This window comes from Centruroides vittatus, unplaced genomic scaffold (genome assembly GCF_030686945.1).
Source record: "Centruroides vittatus isolate TY-2023 unplaced genomic scaffold, ASM3068694v2 scaffold_386, whole genome shotgun sequence".
Lineage (NCBI taxonomy): Eukaryota > Metazoa > Arthropoda > Arachnida > Scorpiones > Buthidae > Centruroides > Centruroides vittatus.
Genome location: NW_027122706.1, coordinates 1,109,715 through 1,134,951, shown reverse-complemented (window position 1 = coordinate 1,134,951; position 25,237 = coordinate 1,109,715). Strand labels below are relative to the sequence as shown.

Sequence of the window (25,237 nt, the reverse complement as noted above, 5' to 3'; positions counted from 1 at the left end):
TAATGTCATATCTAAGTTTCAGAAAATATGATAGGACAATGTATTTGGAGACATATTCTAATTAGAAAGGAAAAGGAAACAAAACAATTTTAATAAGAAACAAAGAAGCTTTGAAACTTTTATCAACAATTTATATCTGATGTAAATTTGTGAATTTTGTTTCATTATTTTGTATTTAATCATTTGTTGAATGAAAATTATTATTACAGTATATAAATTACTATTTTTCTACATGTAAAATGTATAAATTGTATGCAATTAATGCAATATATTGTAATCGTAAGTTCAAACACAAGGTATATTATTAGTAACATTACATAATCTATTGTATTTAAATTTATCGTATTAGATTTTGGTACTAAGTACAGAAAAGGAGACAAACACAATCTTGCATAATTTAAAGATTAACATAATGCATATGATTATTTAAATATGAGATGGAAGAATTAAAATGAAGGAAAGTTATGCTTATGTAGTATTTGAATTTTCCTACATTTAAAAATTTCTGAACAGAAAATATATTTTAATTAAACAAATTTTATTATGTTTTTTTAGGCAACATTGAATGGAAGAGATAGTGTTAAGAAAGTACTTCAGACATTTCGAGAAAGAGGGGGGACATTTGAACAGATAGCTAATAATTATTATGGAATGTTGATTGAAAATTTCGACTGTGATAAAACAATATATACAGCTGTAGAAGTTACATCTGGAAACAAGTAAGTTACTTTTAAAATAGAATAATTTATTTATAAAATCTGTTATTAATAGTGATTCACTTTTCTAATTTCATTTCTTAATCATTTTGCTAGTATCTTTGTAAACTTTATTTCAGTATTAAAACTCATATATTCATAAATGTAACAGCAAAAGAAGAAGTTATAAAATAGAAAATTTATATTTGCACACACAATATTTGGTTGGATGTGATGATGACATATAGAGAGAGAAACATTTTCTATGCAACTAAATATTTTTGACATTATTGCCTTGCTACATGAATTCTATTACTGAATATCTGTTTTATAGTTAGTTTTTGAAAAAAATAAAAATGCATAAATAGCACTTTTGTTAAATTGAAAATAATACAATTTATATTAACTATGCAACTTGATGTTAAATAAAAAAGAAAGTTATCCAAAGTGTAAAAGCAGAGATGGAGAAGTATTCTAAATTATAACAGTGTTTGTTGCTTGCAAAGATGATAAAAGTAATGTTCAAAATAACCAGTCGGGTTGACAAAACACAATGTTTATATTAACGAAACAAACATACAAAATAACGTTTACAACTAGGTATCCACAATACACTAATCTAAGTTACGCCTATGTTCCGTACAAGTTCGTTGGAAGGACACCTTACGACCTCCGCTAACAGACTTAATACTCGCAACACCTCTGAGTCAGGAAAAAGTTTGTGATAGTCCAACGGGAGTCCACTTACAGCAGGTTTCAGCAAGGTCCCAAAGAGATCCCTTTCCTGCCGAAAACTGCTACTTATATAGTAGCCGACGTTCAAATTCTCCACCAATCAGCTTTGATGTCTTCATAAAGTCCGGCCAACGGCCATTCTCCAACAGCCAATCATCAATCGTCGATTCAAACCACAACGGCTTTCCCAACGGTTCTTCCGTAACGGCTATGATTTTGAATAACGAAAGTTTCCATTATCTTAGAGTGGGAATCTCTCACCTGGGCGATTCCATCCACTACAATAAAGTTTAATTTTAAAATATTTACAACAGTAAATAGTAAGAGTTAGTTATAAAATTGAAATTATCTGATCCAATTATTAAAAGATACAGAACTCTTTCATTTTCTTGTTTTTTTTATTTTTTCAGTTCATAAATAAAATACTAAATGATAAGCATGTTTATTTGAATAAAATGATTAGAATAAAGATATGAATTGATAAAATATGTTAAGGTGAAGAAGAGTCTCAGAAGGACAAAATTATGAAGACACTTTTTTATATTTTTGGAGTGTTTCTTCTAACCTAGTGAAGTTTTAATTGTATATTTGTCCTGGATATTTATCAGTCTTATATTTTTACATTGTGCTACCACTAGAAGGATGATTTCAACTAGTTTCACATATTTAGATAGAAAAGAGTCTCGTAATAAAGATCAACTTCACTACGTGTCTTTGTTGTGCTCCTGAGATATGAAAGAAGAACAAATTATGAAGATATTCTTTTATACAGTATGTACAGTAGAATCTTCATTGTTCAAGGCACTACTACCCTTCAGCCAAAGTACATGTATTCAACTAGAATGTGTAAAAATTACATATTTGGGTAATCCAAATTAAGTATATGATGGGACACCATATGGTGAAATTGCAAGTACACCAAAAGGTTTAACATCTTTCAGTTTATTATGTTGTGAAATGATACGGTTGCCAGATATTTTCAAATATGATTATTACTTACCCTGTATTGTGCAGGCCATCATGTATTTTAAACACAGTATATTATTATTGTTATCATTATTATTACTAAAGTTGATATTTTAATATAATATAATGGATGTATCATTATATATTCCTTATACTTCAAGTTTTTAATAGTTTGAGGTTCTCTCATTCCCAATCAACTTGAAGTATCAAGACTGTATTTATATACAGTCAAGTCCACATAAGTTGACACCCAGATAACTTGACACCATCGGTTAAGTAGTCAGTTTTCTGTGGTCCTGGCCGACTTACATAGGCATTAATGTTGAAAAACTCCGGTTTACTCAACACCGTTTAACTCGTCACCACTGGATAAGTCGACATACTTTTCCTGTCCCACACTGATAAGTCGTCACCCCTCCTGAAAAAATGAATTCACTCTACACGTGTGGTCGACAAACTCATTTTTTTCAGGAGGGGGAGTCGATTTATATATATATATATATATATACATACATACATACATACATACATACATACATACATACATATTAATAAAAATGCTTCAACATTTTATGTATTTTTATGTATAAAATAATGACAGATAAACAAAAAGAAAATATACAATCTACATCAATGTCACACCAGAATCCAATTTTGCATTTTCTCACACTAGAGGCATTAAGAATCCTTAGACTTTACTTGCCAGTGATTGACAATTGCGAAGATGATGTTTTAAAGGCATTTGTGATCGTTGGAAAAGAAAGTCGAGAAAGTTAAGTGCTCAAAACAAACAACACTAAATGAATTTTCAGTTTTTCATCTACAGAGTAATTGTAAATGGAGGACACAATGTATTTTAAGCCTATAGTACTGTATAACGCACTACTGTATTTTATTAATTGTAGTTTTGTGGGTTTTTTTTCAACTTCGCTTTAGTCGTCACATCAGATAACTCGACACGTTTCCACTTCCCCTTGGGGTGTCAACTTATGCGGTATATGTTGACACCCCAAGTATGGTCGACTGTATATTTTTTGGGAAAACCTAGGGAATTTTTAAACATATGAATGTAGCCTGGTGAAATAATATCAATCAGTAAATCTTGGTTCTTACATAAAACTATCTAAAGATGTTTAATACAATATTTACTATCTATATGTGTCTATGAAATCTGGGTTAGTGGAATTGAGAAATTAAATTTTAAGTTCATTTAAAGGATCTCTTATGGGAAATGGATTCCAGTGAATTTGACTGAATCTCTACTGTTTTTTAGCTAGTCTCTCTGTTCAAAAGTTTCTGTAGTCACAAAGTCAAAAAATGGATAGGTTTTGAGTCATTGGGCATCAGAAAAAATAGTGCAATTCACAAGTGTGTTGTGAAGCCTTAAATCATTTTTGTTTCAAAATATAACATGTTTTCAGATGTTATTGATGTTTGGTACCTCATCTGGTTTTTGTTGTAGAGAAATCATTCATTCATGTGAGTTTGATTCTCATGCCATTTGGATTCATACCACACTAGTAAATACAGCACATTCCTCTATTTGGCATATGGTACCTTTCTTGCAAAAGCATTACTATGCAAAGCAACATTCAAAAAAGGAACTCTGTTTGACAAATCATTTTATATTTTGAAACAAAAAAATTTAGGGTTTTACAACATGTGTATGAATTACACTGTTTTTTCATGTTGGATGCTTGATAATTCAAAAACTGTCCATTTTTGACTTTGTGCCTACAGAGAGTTCTGGTCAGGACCACTGTAACTACAAAATATGAAAAATTCAGTCAAATCTACCAGGATTCCATTCCTATAAGGTTTGTACATGGTCCTTTTTAAAAGCTGAAGCATATTTCAATTTAAAAGCATTATAAAGCATTATTTCAATTTAACTATCACAATATGTAGGATGCCCTTTAAATTATATGAAAGTTGTGTTTTAAGTAAGTCATGAGTATTTTAAATTTTATGTAATGCAAATGAAATTTTGCCTTTAAATGGTAAGCATGATAGTTGTATTCTGCCTGCATAAATGAAGAAAAATGAATAGTTGGAAATGAAAAGCTGATTTGAACAGGTGAAGAGAGACCATTGCTAGACTTAATTTTACTTCATTTTAAAAATTTTCATTTGTAAGTAGAAATCTTTTAATGAATTATCAATAAAAGCTAAGGAAGTTTTTATGTTAACTAATCAGTGGCCTCATGAACCTTTCCTGAAGCTTGAAGTCCTGTGATGGAAAAAAATGCATTAATCAATACATTTTTCTATGATTAAGGTAGAAATTTCATTGAAAAAATAAGAAGTTGGATAGATATAGATTTTTTTAATAGTTTACAAACTTTCAGTTCTAGAGTTACATGTAAAAAATTGATGATTACTACTTTTGTCTTGTACTAATATTTATCAAATCATCATAAATTTCTCTGATATTTTGGAATTACAATATTTATTCAATGTGTGGGACCAGTTTTATATAGGACACTGTGTATTACAGTTTGTAAAGTATTGTAATCTTCATATTGGAAAAAGGAATGAATGAGACAAAATAAAATTAAACAAAAAAACTGAAAATTTTATTCACAAAAATTAGTGATAATGTCAAAAATATCTGATGATTATAGAGAAAATCTTTATAATATGAAAATTATTAAACAATTTTAATGCATCTATAGTACTTAATGAAAAAATACATGAACATCTGGTTAGTTTTACAACCCCGACAAAAAAAAAAAACCTTGGACAGCATGTTATTTTAATCAATCTCTAGCTTATCCTTCAAAAACATCAAATATTTTGTACACTTATAATAAAAGTTTACTAATATAAAATAATTATAAGATTTTACATAAAAAAATTTTATGTTGATAATACATTAAAAAAGTTATGAGCAGTTGAAAAAAGCATCAGTGACAAAAAAAATCTTGGATAGTGCCAATTCTCACAGATAATACCTCAGACAGTACATTAAATGATCTGTTCTTAAATATGTAAATTAGCTGACAGAATATTTGCATAATTTTCTGTGTCAATATTATTGAAGTGTATTTGTTTAATGAAAATGGCACCTGGTAAGGCTGTAAGTGTTAATGTACATGAAGTAATTATCATCCTCCATAGACAAGATAAATCCTTGAGAAAAATTACAAAGGAATTTAAAAAAATTGGTAATTCCACAGTATGGGATATTGTTTCAAAATATCAGGAAACTGATAAAATTCATCTGGAAAAATCAACTGGAAAGCCAGCAACTATAACAAAGACTGATCATAAGCAACCTTTGTGAAATAATCTTAAAAAATTGAGGGGCATCACTGTGAATTAGTGAACAAATGGAGTAAAGTTACTGGGAAGGAAGAGGAAGTTACAAAAGAAACATGTATTCATCTACACAAACTTGGCTATAACTTCTATCAGGTAAGAAAATATTATTTTTACAATTGTGACATGTGATTTATTTTCTTAGACAAAGGCAAATCACTTCTCACAAAACCACAAATAAAAAACTGATTGAAATGGACTAATGCTGGACACAACAGTGGAAGCAGGTTATATTTAGTGATGAGGCAAAGTTTGAAGTCTGCAACAAAGGCAATAGAATAGAAGTCATTCGAAAGCAAGAGAAGGCATTCCATTGTGACTGTCTATAGACTATTGTAATATTCCCAGCAAGTGTTATGGTGTAGGGTTGCATATCAGCCAAAGATGTGGGAAATTTGCATTTTATCAAGGGATTTGTAAATACAGCAAAATACTAACAAATCCTCAAGGAAAACTTATTACCATCATTAGAAAAATAATGTCAAGGACATTTTATTTTCCAGCAGGATAGTGAAAGTTGCCATATTGCTAAAACCATCAAGGCTTGGCTGGTTGAACATTAAAATGGTTATCAAGCAGTCCTGACTTTTCCCCTATAGAAAACATAGGTAAAATTTAAAAAGTATTGAGAACAAGTTCTCAAGGAAGTGTGAATGGTTTAAAGCAAAAAATCAAAATAATTTTAACTGTACAAAATGTTTGACATTATTGAAAGTTAAGCTAGAGATTGATTAAAATAATGTGCTGTTTAAGGTTTTTTTTTTTGTCAGGGATGTATAGTGTAAGGAAATTGAAATTTTTGCTGTTAGACACTCAATGATTTACACTATTAAGTTACATAGATACAGAAGATGATATTGTACTATTATCAATACATAAAGTAATCTTTTACAGAAATTTTACTGATTAAAATGTAATTAATAAGAATATAAGATTTCATTTATAAGTTAATATTTTATTAGGCTATTTTATCATATTGTGGAAAATGATAGAACTGGAACTAAAATTCTTCAAGAAATGAATCGACAGCAGCTACCAGGTGAAATTACATTCATGCCTTTAAATCGCTTAATGTATAAAGATGTTCAATATCCTAATACAAATGTACGTATTTTAATTGATTTTTATTTTTATACATTAAATATTCTGTTCATTGAACTTAAAAAAAGAATTTTTAAAATTATGATTAACCTGTTATCACATGTAGTAACAGTGAATTCCTGTCCACTAGATTTTCATGGGGTTTTTTTTCCACCAAATTGACTTTCTTAGCTGTGCTTTCACGTTATCCTCGTACTACATACTACATGCTATTCATCTGTGTAAAAAAATTTTCCACTTACCATAGATCTCAAAAATGCTGTGGAAAATTGCTGCCTACTCATGCAATTGCAAACAATTTTTCTTTGCTGTCACACAATCACATGCATAAGGTGATTTTCTGTTCTGTCATTTTTGGTGACCTGACATCATGGAGGCCTTACATGATTGCTGCAAGAAGTGGTCATGATATCATGGATGTTTGGTAGCTATGTGCCATCTGCAAGTTGTACAAACTTGAATGCTTATCTAGCATGTGAGATAGCCTGGAGTGCTCTGACTTTCAATAATTTAAATGTTTTTGCAGCTTTATTTCATGCCTGAAAAATATAGAAAAATCAATTTCTGGTCCTTCTCAGAAACACTTCAACTTCTGCAGGAAATAAATGACAAGAAGGCTGTTTTCATATTAATCTATGCTATCACAAAGTTTGAAAGGCTATGAGAACTTGGACACTGTTCTGTAAACAAAGCAATAGTCATAAACTAAACAATATATGATGTTGAAATTTGGCACATGCAGGGAAGACACATTGTAAGATTTTTCAGGATTGTCAAATTCAAAGGATAGCAAATTTAGTATAGTTGTGTGTGAAAATCAGCTTGTAATTGCTCTGTTAAACATGTGTGTATTAAAATGTAAAGGCATGTGATTTCAGGTTAATGATTATACATGTATGTATGATATATAGTATATTTTTTTGACAGAAATCATTATAACAATACATACCATTAATAAGAAAGTTATTAAAAACTTGTGTTTTTCAAAGTAACTTCTGTTAAGAGAATGATTTATATTTATACTAGTAGCCTGGGATGCCCCCTAGTGGGTGTTCTAGCAGTAATGGTGTCATTCCGTGGTATAAATAATAAATTCCTATTACAAATAAAAAATAATAATATACTAAATTTATTGTTAATTTAAATAATAGTTAGGGATGTCCCTAGTGGCTGTTCTAGGCATTTCATTACAGATTACAGATATACAAACATGTGATCAATGGCTTATATTATTAGATGATAGATAATGTACATACTGAGTATAATAAAATGCATATTGTATTTTACCATACTCTATATGTCATTGTCTTGTATGTTGTCATATTTGTATATATTTTATCATTTATTTTGCTCATTTCTTCTTCTTAAATTTTGATGATAACTTTTAAATTTTTGGAATGTAGTTAAATCCCTCAATAGCAATATTTAGTGGAACAAGAAAAAATTTTATTGTAGAAAGATTTATTGTTATAATAAGTTTTTTTTAAAAAAATATCCCCTTCCTTATTTAACATCAATGTTAAATGAGGTAGGGAATATTTTTAATGTTATAATAAAGAAAATAATTAATTAAATAGACACAATAAACAATATGTACTTTTACCAGAAATGTTTTTTATTTTACTCGCACACTGTGTCTTTAATAAGTAGATAATATTATCCATTTATTAAAGCTAAGAACAAGTTTTAGTTTGGTAATAATATTGTTAAAAATATAAAAGCTACTATATTATTGTGGTGATTATTTAATAATCTTTTTTTTTTCCTTCTTTTTTTTTGTAGGATGCAATTCCAATGATAAGTAAATTAACTTTTGATAGTAGATTTGAAAGAGCAATGAAATATATATTTGGAAAAACATTAATATGTCGCAACCTGGAAGTTGCTACACAGATTGCACGAACTTCTAATTTGGATTGCATTACATTGGATGGTAAGCTTTTCTTTATAATTTCTTCTAAATATTTAAAAATTTTAATATAATAATAGATTATGTTGTTGTACTAAGTTTTATAACTGCAATAATATATTAATTAATTTTATTTTTATTATAAAATAATTAAGCTTACTTACTTACTTTCAACTCACAATTAAACAGAATTAATATTGTACAGTACATACTAAACTTTTTGTAATCAAGCATAATCTGTTTTCAGTATTTTAATGTTTTTATGGATGAAGGCTATTTTTCAGTTTATAAATTACACTGAAATTGAAAATTATATTATTTTTTGCAAAAAGATATTTTTTATTGAGCAATATATCAATATCATCACTATTGAAAAATGTTTGTCAGTTTTACATAAAATTTCTGATATTGACAGTATCTGATATGTTTACTGAAGGGAATTTAAAAAATATGTAATAGTAAGACTGAGTTAATTATTCAGAAATTAGTGCAAAAGTTTTATAGCTATGGATCTTTAAAAGCTGCATATTTTTTAATTAAGCCAGATAATTGTGATTCTACCGTATGTGGTGAGTGACTGAGCTGGATAAGAAAAAACCGAATGACTTGTAAATTGAAGGTAAGGCATTTCCTGTACAGTCAGACACATCAGTGCATCCCATATCACTGCTTTGCTTTGATAATGGCATAATTTTAAAAAATGTTAATTTTACAAGGGTTCAGCTCCCTTTTATCAAGAGTTATGTAAGAGCATTAATAAGAGAATTATATAATAAAATCTGTCTTACACCTAACACTTGTCATAAGAAGTTTGGTTAATCAAAAACTTCTCATTTCCAGATATATGTTTATATGCCTTTTTTCCCTTTATTTTCGTATGAGGAATTATCCCCTGAAATTTGTCCCACTATTTCATAATCACTTTCTATGCATACATATTTTCTTTCTTTTTCTTTTTTTAGGTGATCAAGTTTCACATAAAGGTGCTTTAACAGGAGGCTATTTTGATACTCGACGATCTCGTTTGGATTTACACAAAGTTCATATGCAGTTAATGAAAGAAATTACAGATCAAGAAAGGCAGTTGAATCAACATAGAGAAACATTAAGTTATATCCTTTTTTAAATTTTAATGTGATATTAAATTTTTATTTAGTTAAGGTTTGCTAGTGTAATTGGTTTAACTTTTAAAGTGTGAGTCAAATTCTTCATTTATTATGAAATATGAAAAGTAATTCAAGATAATTTATTTATGTCACTAGTGATGTAGCCACACACAGCAGCATGGGATGGCATTTCCCACACTAATGCTCTTCCATCCCTCACTCTTTGCTTACCCCTGCTGCCACTCCACTGAAGTTTAATTTTAAACACTGTAATTGAATGTTACAAGCACTTGACCAGTGGATGAAACAGAAAAACAGATGCATCATAATCAAATACTAGGCTACATAAAGAGGCATGAAGTAAAAAAAAAACAAAATTTAATACTTAGTCTTGTTCAGTCTTTTTTTAACATTGTCATATATATTATTGCTTTGCATATGACATGCAAGGAGCTAGTGTATTGATATGGCAGCTCTGCACACTGATGTGTTGCTATGATTGTGGGCTATTACATTTTTGCAGTAGCCTATCTTCCTATGCTAAGTTTTGCAAGCTATCAACTATGTGGAAAACCTAAACTTAGAGATTTCTGGCTATAAACCTTCTCACATTATAAATAATTTTTAATCATCACAAAAATACAATACCCTTTTTTTTTTTTTTTTTTTAAGACATTTCACTCTGAATCAATATACATCTCTAGATATGTGAGTTTGCATTCAATGATATTCAGAATGATCAACTTTGATTATTTAAGTGCTTTTTTAAAATAATTATCACATTCTTTTTAATTTATGAAAAGATGATTTTATTAGTTACTACTGATTTTTTACATTTTTCTACAAATACCATTTTAATACTGTATGTATATTTTTTATTCATTCAAAATATGGAATTGATAAATGCTTATGACACTTCTTTTTGAAACAGTTTTTTGTATTCAGTCGATGTTTTTTTTTTCCCTACCACAAAAATGTATTTTCTGATGAAAAATTCTTCTTGAAGTCCTAACCAAAGAATTATTGCCATTTCTTATAATTTTGAAAAGGGATTTAGAGCTGTGACTGAATTTACTTCTCTTGAAGGATAATTTGAGGCCAAGGAAAACCTTATCAATCATTATAGACAAAAGTAAAGAAGACATCATTGCCCAACTAGAAATTATTGTTGAATCACTATACAAAAACTATTGGAGATCTTGAACATCTTGTTTTGTTCATGCCAGTTGAAGTTGCATGAATTGGAATAATAGAGAGTAGCAGCAACAATGTTGTCTATACTTTTGTCTATGGTAGCTGTTAACCATCTTTAAGCAATGGATAGTCATTTTTAAATCTGTTATATTACTTTATATACCTTTGAACAAGACATTCCAAAGGCTGTTTACGGCATTTAAAATTTTTCTGCATTTCTTTTTCCAAGTTTCAGCTAAATTTAATGCAAGTTCTTTGTTCTTTAATGTTACACATTCTAACACCAAAAACTGCAAAAATCATGCAGTTATTAATTAACTGTTACTCAAATGATAATGGACAAATCAATACAAAACTTGAACAGTGTGTAGCAGAAGTTGACAGTGCCTGTCCATCATAACAAAGATTCTTGTTGATTCTAATGCCTTTTGTGATTATGCCTTGTATTATTGTTTGAAACTGTAATGAAACAGTTAGTATATTATGTTTTAGATAACAAAAAATTTTTAATTATAATTTGAAAGCTGATTTAATGAAAAGAAAATGAGAGACCATTATTTATTAAAAGCTTTTTTATATATATACAATATCTGTAGATTATCAGTAATTGCAATTTACTTGCTTTACAATATTACACTAAAACATATATAAATTGGAGAGAGATTGAATAAACAACCATATAATAATTGATGCTGATATAATGACTTCAATATTTAAAATTTTAAATTATTGACAAAAGAAGGTAAAATGTATTGATATAATACAGGTAATTTGAAACTGTGATTATAGACTATTTATTTATTTTATTTACTATTTTACATGTAAAAAGTATATAAAATATTTAAATTATTATATACATACAGTAAGACCTCACTTAACGTTGCCTTGATTAACAGTGATTCAATATAATGCAGTCTGCTCGAAGCCTTAAAAAAAAGGCTCAAAATTGATGCTGATTCAAATTATCGCTGCATTTCATTGATTCGTGTAATATGATTATTCTCAAACATAAACCAATCAGCAAAAGGTGGCAATTCATCATAGCTCTGTACTTTCCTTAAATCTATGTTTGTTTGATGCAATTTCGGAAAAAATATAACATCATGGATGCCTTAGGCAATATCGACTTGGCTTGGCAAGAATTAACTGATAAATGCATGAACAGAGTGTGGAAGAAGTTATGGTTAAAGGTATCCAAGAATTCTCAACAAGAAGAGCCTATTGCTGTATTGTTAGGTTGTCAACTTAATTGATACAACAGTGCTAGGAGATGTAGACAAGCAGGATATTGAGGAGTTACATTTCTGGTGAGAGCCTTACCAACAACGACAATCTTCAAGAACTGGCAGAACATGGAATTCATGTGGAACTGGAAAATAGAGATTCTGATAATGAAGAGCCCAAAAAATTTCTCTACAGAATTCCTTAGTAAAAGTTTGATAATTATAACCAAAATCGTTCATTAAATTGTAGCAAATGATCTAGCTTTTGAAATGAGTGCAAAATCAAGATGAGGCATTTTCAATGTGATCTTTTGCTACCGACATTTGCTTAAGGAAAGATAAAAAGCAACATATGAAACTAGATGGCTTTATTGCAAAAAACAAGAATTTCAGAAGAGCCAGGACCTGCGTTACAAAAAATGACCTTTACATTTCTGTATGCATATGTTTGTGTGTTATTTAACATATATTATTATGCAAATTAATATAAAAATAACTTAAAATTAAAGTAAAATCTGTTTATTTTTTATCATGTGCTCCCCTTTCCCTATTTACTCTGTGTTAAAATGACCTCGTTTAATGCTGTTTCATTTAGCACTTTGTCGTCTAGGAACATATCCCCCACATTAAGCGGAGTCTTACTGTATTTGATACTATTATTGTTTATTTATTCCTTTTGGGTTAACTACACCTGTTAATTATACCTGTACACCTGCTATGTACCTGTTTACACATATGATACAATATATTTTAATTATGTAAATCTGTAGTAAAAATGTAGTGTAGTAATGTAGTAAAAAAAATGTAGTAAAAAATAGTAGTAAAAATGTAGAAAAAAATATTTAATGCACAAATACTGATAGATATCATGAGTTTTTCTATTTAATGTTATAATCTATTGTAATCTTTTGATTAATGCATGTTATGTCTTAGTATTTATTTATTTGGAATAAAAAATTTAATAATAATAAAATAGAAATTTTGATATGTTAAATTTTGATATGAAAACGTTTATTTTTAACAGAAATTTGTTAAATATAAGTAATTATAACAAGATATGGTAGTTACAATTTTACTTTTATATGTGTACAGTTATAGCAATGAATGTATTATATTTTTATCCTATTGTTCATATAACTTTAACTTTATTGATTACCTACTGAAAGCCAAATCAATCAAGTAGTCAGTGATATGCAGAAAGCAGAAACAAAAAACAGCAAAAATAAGTAAGTAGTTTTTCTCATGAATAATTTAAATTATTTCTAAAATTTTACTTTGTTTCTCTAATAATGCATTGATTAAAAAGTATGCAAAAATATTTGACTTGTTTCTATCATATGACTTGATTTTTAGATAAGATGCTTAATGCATCTTATCTAAAAATTTGAACAGAAGTTATGAGTTAATCTCATAGCTTCTGTTCAAATTTTAATGATATGAAAATGAAAACAGACAAGATAATTTAAATATTAATAGAATATTATAATTAAAATTATCAATTGTTTCTAGATATCAAAACTAACTAATTGGTTAATTTTGTAACTTACAATAATTTACTTTTAATAATTTGAATAAATAACCATTAAACTATAAACTTAATAAGTGGTTTGAAAGTAGTGACTATAAATACAGCCAATGAAATATGACATGATTAAAAACAAAAATAGTATCTGTTTCATTCCAATCAAAACATGACAGGACAAAGTACTACATAAGCAGAAAACAGTGTGCACACACACACACGACTAGTGTCTCTGAGCATAAAGATGATCTGAAATGAGAGAAATTATCTACTTCTCTAGTAGAACAGATTTTTATGGAAAAGAAAACTGCTTCTGGTTCTGATAAATACAAGATATTTGCCACTTAGAACTACTAAAGAGCCAAACCATTGCCACTGCCAAACTTCTGGTCATTAATAGAAGAAAAGGAAACAAACTAGATCCTTGAGTATGACTTATTTTTTCCCTATAATTATGGACTGCCCCTGAAAACACCAGGTTAAGCTTTTCTCCAAGATGTGGCTTAGGGCTGTATCATAGGCAGGACAGATGTTTCATGTTGTGTTTTAACACTTTTAGATGATTAAATAGTATGCACAGATAGTTTAGATGTTTTATTTTCTGTTGTTTTATTACTTTACAAATTCAAACAGTTTTTAAAAATAAAAACTAGATAATGTTGGCCATTTACATTAAAAATGTTATTCATCTCAAAAGCATAAGCACTTTTTGAGATTAGTTAGTCCAAATAAATGACTCCTTTAACCTTTTCAAGTTTCTTTCTTACATTAGAATTTGTTTTCTGTTGTTAATATAATAAAAACAATAAAGATTTACAACAGTTGCAAACAATATTTATAAATTGATAAATCATTTGAAACTTTAATTTTTGTTTTTTGAATGCTTTGAAATTATTTTCATGGTTTTAAACCAAGGTTATTAATTTTTTTTGAAGTCTACAAAAACTAGTGATTGTTATGCTTTTCATTTCTTCATCTTACTTGCTGAATCCACAGTTAACTTATATTTTTTATTATTTTAAATAATGTTTTTCAATGAAAAACAAACCTTATAAGAATTGGATTTACATATTAGGTTGCATGATAAATCCAAATATTCAAATGAATTTTTATAAAAACTTATGTATATAAACGTTGCTTTTTTTAATCAGTACTAGAAATGTTTTTAATTCATTATTTGCTGAAACTTTACATTTTTAATATATTTCAGAGATGTGTTTGATAAATTAAAGGCTGACATAAGATTAATGAAGGAAGAGTTGACAGCACTGGAAAGATCTCGTCAACCAAAGGTAATTTGCTCTTATTTTGATTTTTTATTATAATTTATGGAACTGTTTGTTTTTATTATATTTTGCAGTATACTGTATATTATAATTGCAAAAAGTAAATAAATAATTATAAGATATTTTTTTATTTTAAAAAGGAAGAGTATACAGAGTATAAGTCATATTTAAAAAATTTTGCAGAGTGATGAACAAATATTCAAGATTCCCAGATTGATTATTTAAAGTATTTGTCTCAGTATGAACTATATGAAGGAAAATGGAAACTACTGAAAAATTTTGTCTTAATCTTTTTAACAATCAAAATAATTAAGGAAACATTAAAAAAATCTATGATATAAATAATATAGATAATATTTATGGAATTGTTATTATCCTAAGAGACATTCTATCAAATTAAAAACAGACAATTAAGAAATTTCTGTAAACATGATACTAAAGATAATTTCTACATACTTTTGATAGTGCAAATAAATCAAGATAATTTTATAACAGAGGCTTGGAAAAGAACAATTGTAACTATAATTGTATACTATTTTGTAAAATATAATTGTAACAATTATATCAATTGGAATTTTTTCCATAAAGGCTGCTTAATATTTACCAAAGAATGGTGCTACATTATTTTCTCTCAAAGGTCACTTTCAATTATAGTAAGTTTGTTAATTTGGCAACTATGGGATTGAGTGGTGCAGGATTATCAAAAATACCAGATTAACTTTGAGTATATCTTATATTTTTGTATTTTTGCAATCTGAATGTTGTAGATATTGCTTACATTTTTCTACCAGCACATGCTGCTGTTTGCTTCTGATTTCATGACTCATGCTCTTTAATCAGTCTGAAAACAATACAGTACAGACTGTGTTAAGATTAATTCAAAAACTTGCAAAAAATGTTAATGAACACATTACTGTTCAGGGCCTTTAGTACACCACATATCCAAACAAATATCCATTTCAATAATATGAGCATGCCAGATCATCATCAGACAATTCCAGATTAATGAACTTCTGTCATATATTCAGTTCCAGGAAATATTACATATCTTGTATAACAAGTCACTGACAGTCTCATTCAAATTTACTGGAATTGGATATATATTTCTAGACTTTTTGAGTTAATTGTAATCAAAATACTTTAGAATATTTAGTATAGTTTTCAAACAAGAAGGCTTGTCATAAAACTAAGATTGATTATTAAATTTATAAAAATGGTGACAATCAAGCCAATTTATTATTAGAATTCATATATTTAATTAACCAAAATGTAGCCTATGCTATTTGGAATAAAATTATGCAATTAAATTGCCATCTTAAATTGGTGACTTAATTGACTAACTTTAGTCTAAATTATGTAGCATTTGTTCCTTTAATTAGCCAAAATGTAACCTAATAATAATAATAGAATAATTAAACCAAATTTATTATTATTATTCAAGCTTTGTTTCTTACATTAATAAAATTTACTTTAACAATAGCACAAGTAAACATTAAATTGTTTTAATTTCCTGAAGATTTGAGCTTAAAAATGTTTTAGTAATTTTATTTTTCATAAATTTAAAAAAAGATTATATAAAATAAATGTTTTTGAAGAAACAGATTTACTTATTGCAAAAAAACAATTTTAATAAATTTTTTGTTCTATTCAAAGTGGAAAATTTTTATATCTATCTTAGATTTAAAAGCATGCTCTTCTATAAGTAATTTCCATTATGCTCATATTATTATAAATAGTGTATTTGTGTATAGAGGTCTTTAAATATCTTAAACATTGATAAACAAAAGTATTATAAACTTAGAGTAGAAAGTAAGGAATATGAAAATTTATAGAGCATTAAATTTAATAGTCTTTAAAAGGTTTATTTTAATTAATAAAGTAACTATAAAACTATTTCCACTTACAGTGTTATGATTTTTATCACATTTGAAAAGCTTTATACATGTACAAGTACTCCTTACTTTACGACCGAGTTCTGTTCTGACGACTACGTTGTTAAGTGAATTTGTCGATAAGCGAGGAGCTTGCACTGGGAATGTAGGATCATTGTAAAATTATAAAAGTTATGCAACAAACTTCAAATTTATTCATAAAAAGACTATTATAGTACGCTATTAGCCTATTATAGTACGCTTAATGTGCATGTCACCATTCACCACTGACCAACATTCAAACTGAGAAAGGGGATTCTCCAAATTGCAGGTTGAAACTCAATTGGTCGTAAGTGCGAGTGGTCATTAAGCAGATAGGTCGTAAAGTGAGGATTACCTGTAATTGGTAAAATGCTTATACAAGTGTTGTAACACACTGCAAGATTAACGAACAGTATTACATAAACAAAAAATTGACGGTTTGACGATTGCTGAAGTCTGGACTTAGCTATATTACCTCAAACGAACTTCTGTTAGCATCCATATTTCATTTTGTTCTCATTTTAGAAATGTCATAAAGCAGAAATATGATTTATTTTTATTTGGTGTAGGTAAGGGAAAATAGCAAACACTCTTGTCTGGAAATGATTTATAAAAAGAAAAACAAATAAAAAAGTATTTATTGATATCTATGAAAAACAACTATTTACAAATTAATAAGTATGAACTAGATTTAAAAAATACAAGTCAATTCTACTTAACACAAAAATCCAACAGCTTATAGTTCAGAGTTTTTATAATTAGTCTAAATCAAAATCAAAATCACAACCAAAAACCAAAACTAGTATTTACAAAATTGTCCCAACAATTAAGGAACTTAAATAAATTAATATTAATTCTTCACAAAAACCTTACAAGAATAACTCAAAATCAAATCGTTTACAAAAACTCTTAGAATTTATACTGCCTAACAATCACATTGGTAATGCTAACTCATTAGACCTCATTCACTCTTGCACTAAATAGTTTCAACTCACTTGATCCATTGTCTCTTTTAAACTCCTTGACAGGTGAGACTTCACAATCTCTTGCCGCTCTATTCGATTTTCATAGTTATACATTAACATGTTTTACTTGATTCCTAGCATCTTTTCCAACAGAATCAATTCCAATCATTATATTTTAATTTTCTAGCAGCAACAACACAGTTTAGTGACTATTCTTTAACTTATTGTTAAGATCACTGAACTGGAGATACCTTTTTTGGATTGATGACAGGTGTTTCATGACAGGCTGTCATTTGTTAATATATTGTTTTATCACATTTTATAGAATAAGTTTATATATATATATATATATATTCAAATATTTCTATTATTTTATATGTTAAATAATGAATATAATAATTTCTAAAATAGGAAAGAAGTTTGGCAAGTCTTGATTCCAGTCTTAAATCAATGGAATCAACTGAACAGTCCCTTCGCAATGAATTACAACAAGAATTATTGACACAACTATCTGTTGCTGATCAGCAAGAGGTTGATAGATTAAATGATGATATTAGAAGACTTACACAAGAAAACAAAGAAGCATTTAGCGAAAGAATGAGAGTAAGATAATTTTGTAGTTTATAAATTCTAACTAAAAAAATATTTATTTTTAATTTTTAACCCAAAATTATACTCACTCATATTTCCAGCAAATGTGTGTTCTGTATTAAAGTTAAAATTTCATATGTTTTAGAATCAATTATCCAGATGAATAGTAGTACTTAAAGACATATTAATCAATAGGTTTTAATTTTTCAGAGAATATTTAACATTTTAAAATTCTTATTAGCTTATAAAATAATTTTCTGAACAAATGTTAAACAATTAACATGTATGATGGAATTAAAGACAGAAAAACATAATATTAAGGTACAGAATTTTTAGTTTTTTATAATGCATAAAGCTATAGTTTAAACAGTAAAATGGGAAAAAAAAAATAAATCTCTTAAATAATTTTGTTAACAAAAGAAAAATTGCAAAAAGCATTATTGCATAGTAGCTTAAAATTTTTGTTTGTCACTATGAAAGAAAAAGTTCTGAGCATATACAAGTGGTCTTTGACTTAAAATAATGATTTTAAAAATTTTATTCTTGTATTGCATATTTGAATAGTTTTCTAGTTTTCAATTATAGTAAGTTTGTTAATTTGGCAACTATGGGATTGAGTGGTGCAGGATTATCAAAAATGATTGAATTTCTGATTTTTGATTAGTTATGATTGTAACTAATGAGAAATCATCTTTCTCATAACTATATTGTAATGACAGTTGGATAACCAGTGATTGAGTTTGGAGTAACTTAGAAGTTTTCATAGTGAATTGACTATGATATATTGGACCTTATTGTGGACTTAGCTGAATTCGTGATGAGCATGTAAAAAGGCCCTCTTAATGTCTGCATAATGAAATTATAATATATACACTGCTTATCAAAAGTTAAGCACAGATCACAAAAAGCTCTTTTGCGTGAATGGCTATTGCTGCCTTCTCAGTTTTTGCAATTTATTATTGAAGGAATGATTTGATGCTGTCAAGGTTGCATTAATGCTAGAGATTACATTCCATATTGACCTCAACATTTGTATTCAAACCTCTTTTTTTGTATTCCCATTTATTGTTACTTGCATTCATTTTTTATTTTTTTCTGTTAACAGGTCACTTATTTTTTTCCCCCCAAATGTATGCTATGCAGTGTACCACCTAAACTATGTATGTAAAACCCTACAAAAGTTTTATAAATTTAAGTGGTTTTGAAAATGTTGTTTTTGTGATCTGTGCTTAACTTTGATGGCCAGTTGTATATTTTTTAATTTTAAGTTTTAAGACCTATGAATTTACTATATTTGAAATCTAAAATAGATATAATAGAGAAATACAAGTAAAATATTTTTTACTAGGGGCTTTGCTCCTACTTACCACATAGGTAATATTCCACATGTTCAAAAATTTCATGATGATTCAATAATTCTTGATGTTGCCATTTCTTTCCTTTTTTTTTTTTTTTTTTTTTCCTATGAAAGCTTAAAATTGTAACACTTTTACCCAAGTATTTTATTCGTACAGAGTAGCTGTGAAGTAGCATTATATTTTTTTTCATACTGAATAGTATTCAGGAAATTATTATATTGATAAATTTGCAAGTTATGACAATGACTTGACCATTCCATAATAAAGTTATATTTTTGTTCTAGTATAATTTAAATATCTTATAACACATTGCTGCAGCTTGATAATTATCATTGAAATCTTTGTTTGGAAAGTTACAGGATTATAAATACTTTTTTTTGCTGTTATATTTTTGACATTATTAACTATTTTTAATCATTTTAAATCTAGAAAAGAATGAAAATTTATAACATTTGATTCAGAATATATTTTTTAATATTTTATCAATTAATATACTAACTGAACTCTACAGAAAATTCTGTATTGGTTCAAGAAATAAATTTTTTAAATTTTATTAATTTTAGAATAAATACTTATGTAAATTGATACAAGAATTAATTAATTTGTTATTTTAAGCTGGAAGCTGAAAAAAATAAATTAGAAAATCTATTAAATAACAACTTATACAGGAGAAAAGAAGAATTGGAAGCAGTAAGCATAATATTTTTTCTTAATTCATATGAATTAAATATTATAATAATAAAAATAGTTATTACTTTTATAAATTTTAACTTTGATTTTAGATGGTTTATTTAATTCTTAAAAAGATAGGGTAATGACACCAATGATTGATGCTTTAAGGTAACATAGTTATAAAACAACTTATAACATTTTATTATTTAAAGCTAAGACTGTATTTTGTTTTTCCTATATAATACATGAAGTTATGCCATATTTAGAAGATACTTAAAAATTAAAAAATCATAATTAATTTTCTGCAAAAAAAAATTGATAAACGCACAGTTATATTTTTTCCCAGTAATTGGCACAGTTCACAACATCACAGACAGACATGTTAAACAACAAGATTTCCAATTAAAAAGATATTTTTATGAATTATAGCTTGAATCTAGATTTAAAATATATCTGTGGAACATGGAGAGAAAGTTACTTTTTTTAAAATTATAATAAGAATATTCAACTGTTGACTAGACATTATTGCAAACAAGTAAACAGTAGCAATTCTAATTCTTAAAGATAGAAAATTAACTAATACAAACTAGAGAAAACTGTAGGCCTACTTGGGCCTCCTTAGTTAATATTGTATCCAGAGAAGGAAACGTTGAAAATTAAGTCTTTATGCCCGATTGGTTCTGCTAAAATTTTTATAATGTTTTTGTGATGATATTTCAGTGATTTAGAAATTTTCTTCTGAACCATCAAAATATTGTCACAATCAGACCATACAAATACACAAGTTTCTTTGCACTTTCCTCAAAAGTTTTACACCAGGTTCATTTTCTATACTAATTATGAGTCCAACATAATGATTTTTAGCATTCTTCACAGTTGAAAGCTCTTAATACCCATGTACCAACCTGAAGACTAGTTTATTCTGACAAAATCTGATTTTTAGCTTTTATTTATTCTACAAGATCATGAAAACAATACTTCGTGATAGCAGCAGTGAAATCTATCTTTGGTGTAAACTTTTCTCTGCTTTGCTAGAAGATTTTAACTTTTTGTTAAGGTCTTCTAGCTTCACACACAAGCCACAACTAAAATGGCTTCTACTACATCTCTCTCTAGTGTTCAAAACTGAACTATATCAAATCACTTGGTAGTAGTAAAAAATAACACTAAACTGTATTAGCTATCTTAAACTTAAATCATCATTTACTAGAAGTTTGTGATATTTGTCAATTACTGGGTGTGTGTCAAATGCTGGTTCTGTTACCCTATATATCTAGTCATAATTTTTGAAAGTAAAGTTTTTTTTAATGTACTTTATGAAAAACACTTAGACATCAGCAGTTATAAAACAATAAAACCTATATTTTGAAGACATATTTCTCTATACAGGTCTGAAGTTCTAACACTTACAGATTTTACAAGATAAAATTTTATATTCATGTAACAGTAATTACATCTAATAAATTGTTATCAAAAAGTTATTTATAAGCATTTCTTAAATGTTGATTAAAACTGATTTTAAAATCAAATTGTCTGATATGAAATATAGTTTGTAAACAAAAGTATAATTTAAAAAGTAGAATTTTTAATCTAATATAAAAACATGTAAAAATTTATCAATGAAAGTAAAAATACTAAAGATAAGTATGATTACTCAATTTGTTATGTTTATACTGCTAGTTGGCACTATTTTAGAATTTTATTTGGTTTTTTTTTTCTTAATTCAAAATAATGTTAAAAATCTATAAGCATAACACTACATTTATTTAAGTAAGGCAGTTGGTGTTTATTAGATTAATTTTTTTCATTTACTATTTACAAAAAAAATTATATTGTTTTTTATGAAATTTCATTTTTATGTCAATTGTAAGATATTCATTACAAAACATTCAAAAGTTTTTTCAAAATAGTTTTATAATATAATTTTCACTAAGAATTGTCATAGTTCTTTTGAAAATTAGTTAAATACTTTTCAATACAGACTTTTATTATCTTTTTAATTGCTGAATATTTTATTTTTCCAACATATCAAAATCAATTATGCAAGTTTGTTTAAAAGACTTTTTACTTATAAACTTATTTTAATAGTAATCAGAAAATTTGATTTTACCTATTTTCTAGATGTTTCATTGTAAAAAAAATATACAATATAAATGTCATTACTGATATATTACAATAATCACAAAAAATATTTCTGTTGTGTTTGTAAGTTAAATAAGTATATAATACAAGATTAAATATATAAATTATAAAAATTAATTTGATGCTTTCAGGCACTACAAGAAATCTCTGTTGAAGATAGGAGAAGAAAATTAGATAATAGCAGTGCTGAATTATCTGCTATAAGTAATCGTATTGAAGATGTGAATCAAAATATAAAAGGTTGATGAAATTTGTATTTTCATTTTTTGTTACTACAGAAGGATACCCTAGGAATTTCTTTTATGATTGATTAATTGTTAAAATTAAGTTGTCTAAGGCGGAACTGACAACTGTCAATTAACAGATTCAAATTACCAATCTTTGGAAATACAACCAATACTCTGAAATTGTATTGAATTAATTTGACATGCCAAATAGCTGTAAGTCCATGGTTTTCAATCTGTGGTCCACAGAACATGGGTGCTTTGGGAAGCCACTTCAAGTGTTCTGCGAAAAAATCAAACATACAATTAAAAATTGTTGCAAAAGAAAAATCAATACAATGTGAAATAATTTTTGTATGGGAATGTAATCAGCAAATGCCAATGACATCATATACTAGACTGAGTGCATTTTTAATTTCAAACAGTTTGCCATCCCTGCTTTAAAGCTGATGTATTGTAAGTGTTCCATGGAAAAACATGTTAAAGTTTAGTGTTCCCTGACTTCAAAAAGATTGAGAATCATGGCTGTAAGTAATGTATATGCTAAGAAAATTCAGTACTATGATTTAGCTAAATTCAAAACTAATTTAATATTAGAGATTATGAAAATCTCATAAGCATTTAAAATATAGAAATCTGTGTGTAGGAAATGGGATTTGATCGTTCAATAAACTTAATAGTTACTGTTATTGTTATCATTTAAAAATTACTTTGGATTAGTTCAGCTGAGAGAGTTTTAGCTAATTCTCAAAGATTAATGATTCAATCTATTATTCGGCTGTTGCCTTCTCCATCTTTTACATTTAAGAAACGATAATTATAGCTTTAAATAAATATGTTTGCAAAAATTATAAATGTATATGGCATTAATACTTATTTTATTTTAAATTATTTTTCAAATTTAAAAACGTTCATAGAAAGTACAATGGCAAGAAATTCTAAATTGTGGGTTTTATTTTGATATTTGATCAGTGTCTGTTATCATATAGTGTGAAAAAGTTAACAAATTGCATTTACAGCTAAATAACAAATTTGATTTCTGCTCTTGTGAATTGTAGGATCTTTAGGATGATAAATAATTGGTTCAATATCTACATAATTAGAGACATATATTCTCAAGTATTTATAATTTTTAAAAGGATGATTGCAGAATATTTTTAAATATGTAAATAATTACATTCTTTTCATGAACAGAAATTTTGTTTATTTCATTTCATATCTTGTAATTTATAAAAAGTATTTCCATATAGCACCTAATTATATTTTGAACAAAACATGCCATTGGTTGTTTTACAAGTTTTATAAATATACAGATATATACTAAATATAAAATTTATTACAAAAGTTTTAATCAAAATTACTAGCTTTCATTTAGCACACACATGATTTTAGATGGCTTTTTATACACACTTTTCCTACAAATATAATTCTTATGAGAAAAATATTGAATTTTATAGAAAATCAGTGCAAGTTTGAAGTGTTAAAGGATATGAAATTCTAGTGTTGAATATGATGATAATGATAATTTTGTTTTATAAAGTGTGTTAAAATATTTAAAGTGTGAAAAATCTTTTACTTAATTCTTTGCAATTTTTGTTATTTATTTTGATAATAGAATTAGAACAGAAAATTGAAGGAATGAATTGTGAGCAAAAAGAACTACAACGAGAATTAGAACATTGGAAAAGTCAAGAGAGAGATTATCAAGAGCGAATAAATGAAGATGCTAAAGATTTAGAAAAAATGACAAGCAAGCAGTCCTTGCTTTTGAAAAAGGTAGTCTTAATTTTTTTATAATTTACTGCAATACAGTTGAACTCCAATTTATACATTTCTCAGTTGTATGTATTTTTGCAATTATATGTTAAATATTTTCTGCATATTTTCTCCATTCTAAAACATTTCAGTTATAAATGCAGAATTGTATAAATGAAAAATCTATACGTCACTTTTTGATACCCTACATCACTTTTTTCTCACTTATGTGACATTCATTTTGAAATGGAAAAATTTAAAGTGACAAACACAGAATATGCTTTGTCATTTTTTTAATAGTCGCTTTTTGTGGCATGAACCAATTTCATTAAGCAAATAAAAATCACTCTCCGTTTCTCATTTGTTTTCTCTGCTGATCAACATCAAAAAATTCAGCATTGACAAAAATACTCTCCTAACTTACGATTACCACCCTTCCCATCAGCTTGCCCCTGATGTTTACTTTGAAGATCCAGGTGATCATCCCATGTTTAGGATTTACACCGACGGTTCCAAGATGGGTGACGACATGGGTGTCGCTTTTGTAGTTTACTCCGAC

At 27.3% G+C, this 25,237-nt stretch overlaps 1 protein-coding gene across 1 annotated transcript in view; it reads left to right on the top strand.

Moving 5' to 3' along the window:
- LOC136988743 (structural maintenance of chromosomes protein 3-like) overlaps window positions 1-25,237 on the top strand; it is an 82,471-nt gene that overhangs the window by 48,379 nt on the left and 8,855 nt on the right. Inside the window, 10 exon segments of the mRNA XM_067286707.1 lie at window positions 556-719; window positions 6,680-6,821; window positions 8,601-8,751; window positions 9,690-9,839; window positions 13,407-13,476; window positions 14,983-15,064; window positions 18,348-18,539; window positions 20,501-20,575; window positions 22,831-22,939; window positions 24,539-24,699. Of these exon segments, the coding sequence (XP_067142808.1) occupies window positions 556-719; window positions 6,680-6,821; window positions 8,601-8,751; window positions 9,690-9,839; window positions 13,407-13,476; window positions 14,983-15,064; window positions 18,348-18,539; window positions 20,501-20,575; window positions 22,831-22,939; window positions 24,539-24,699 (1,296 nt within the window).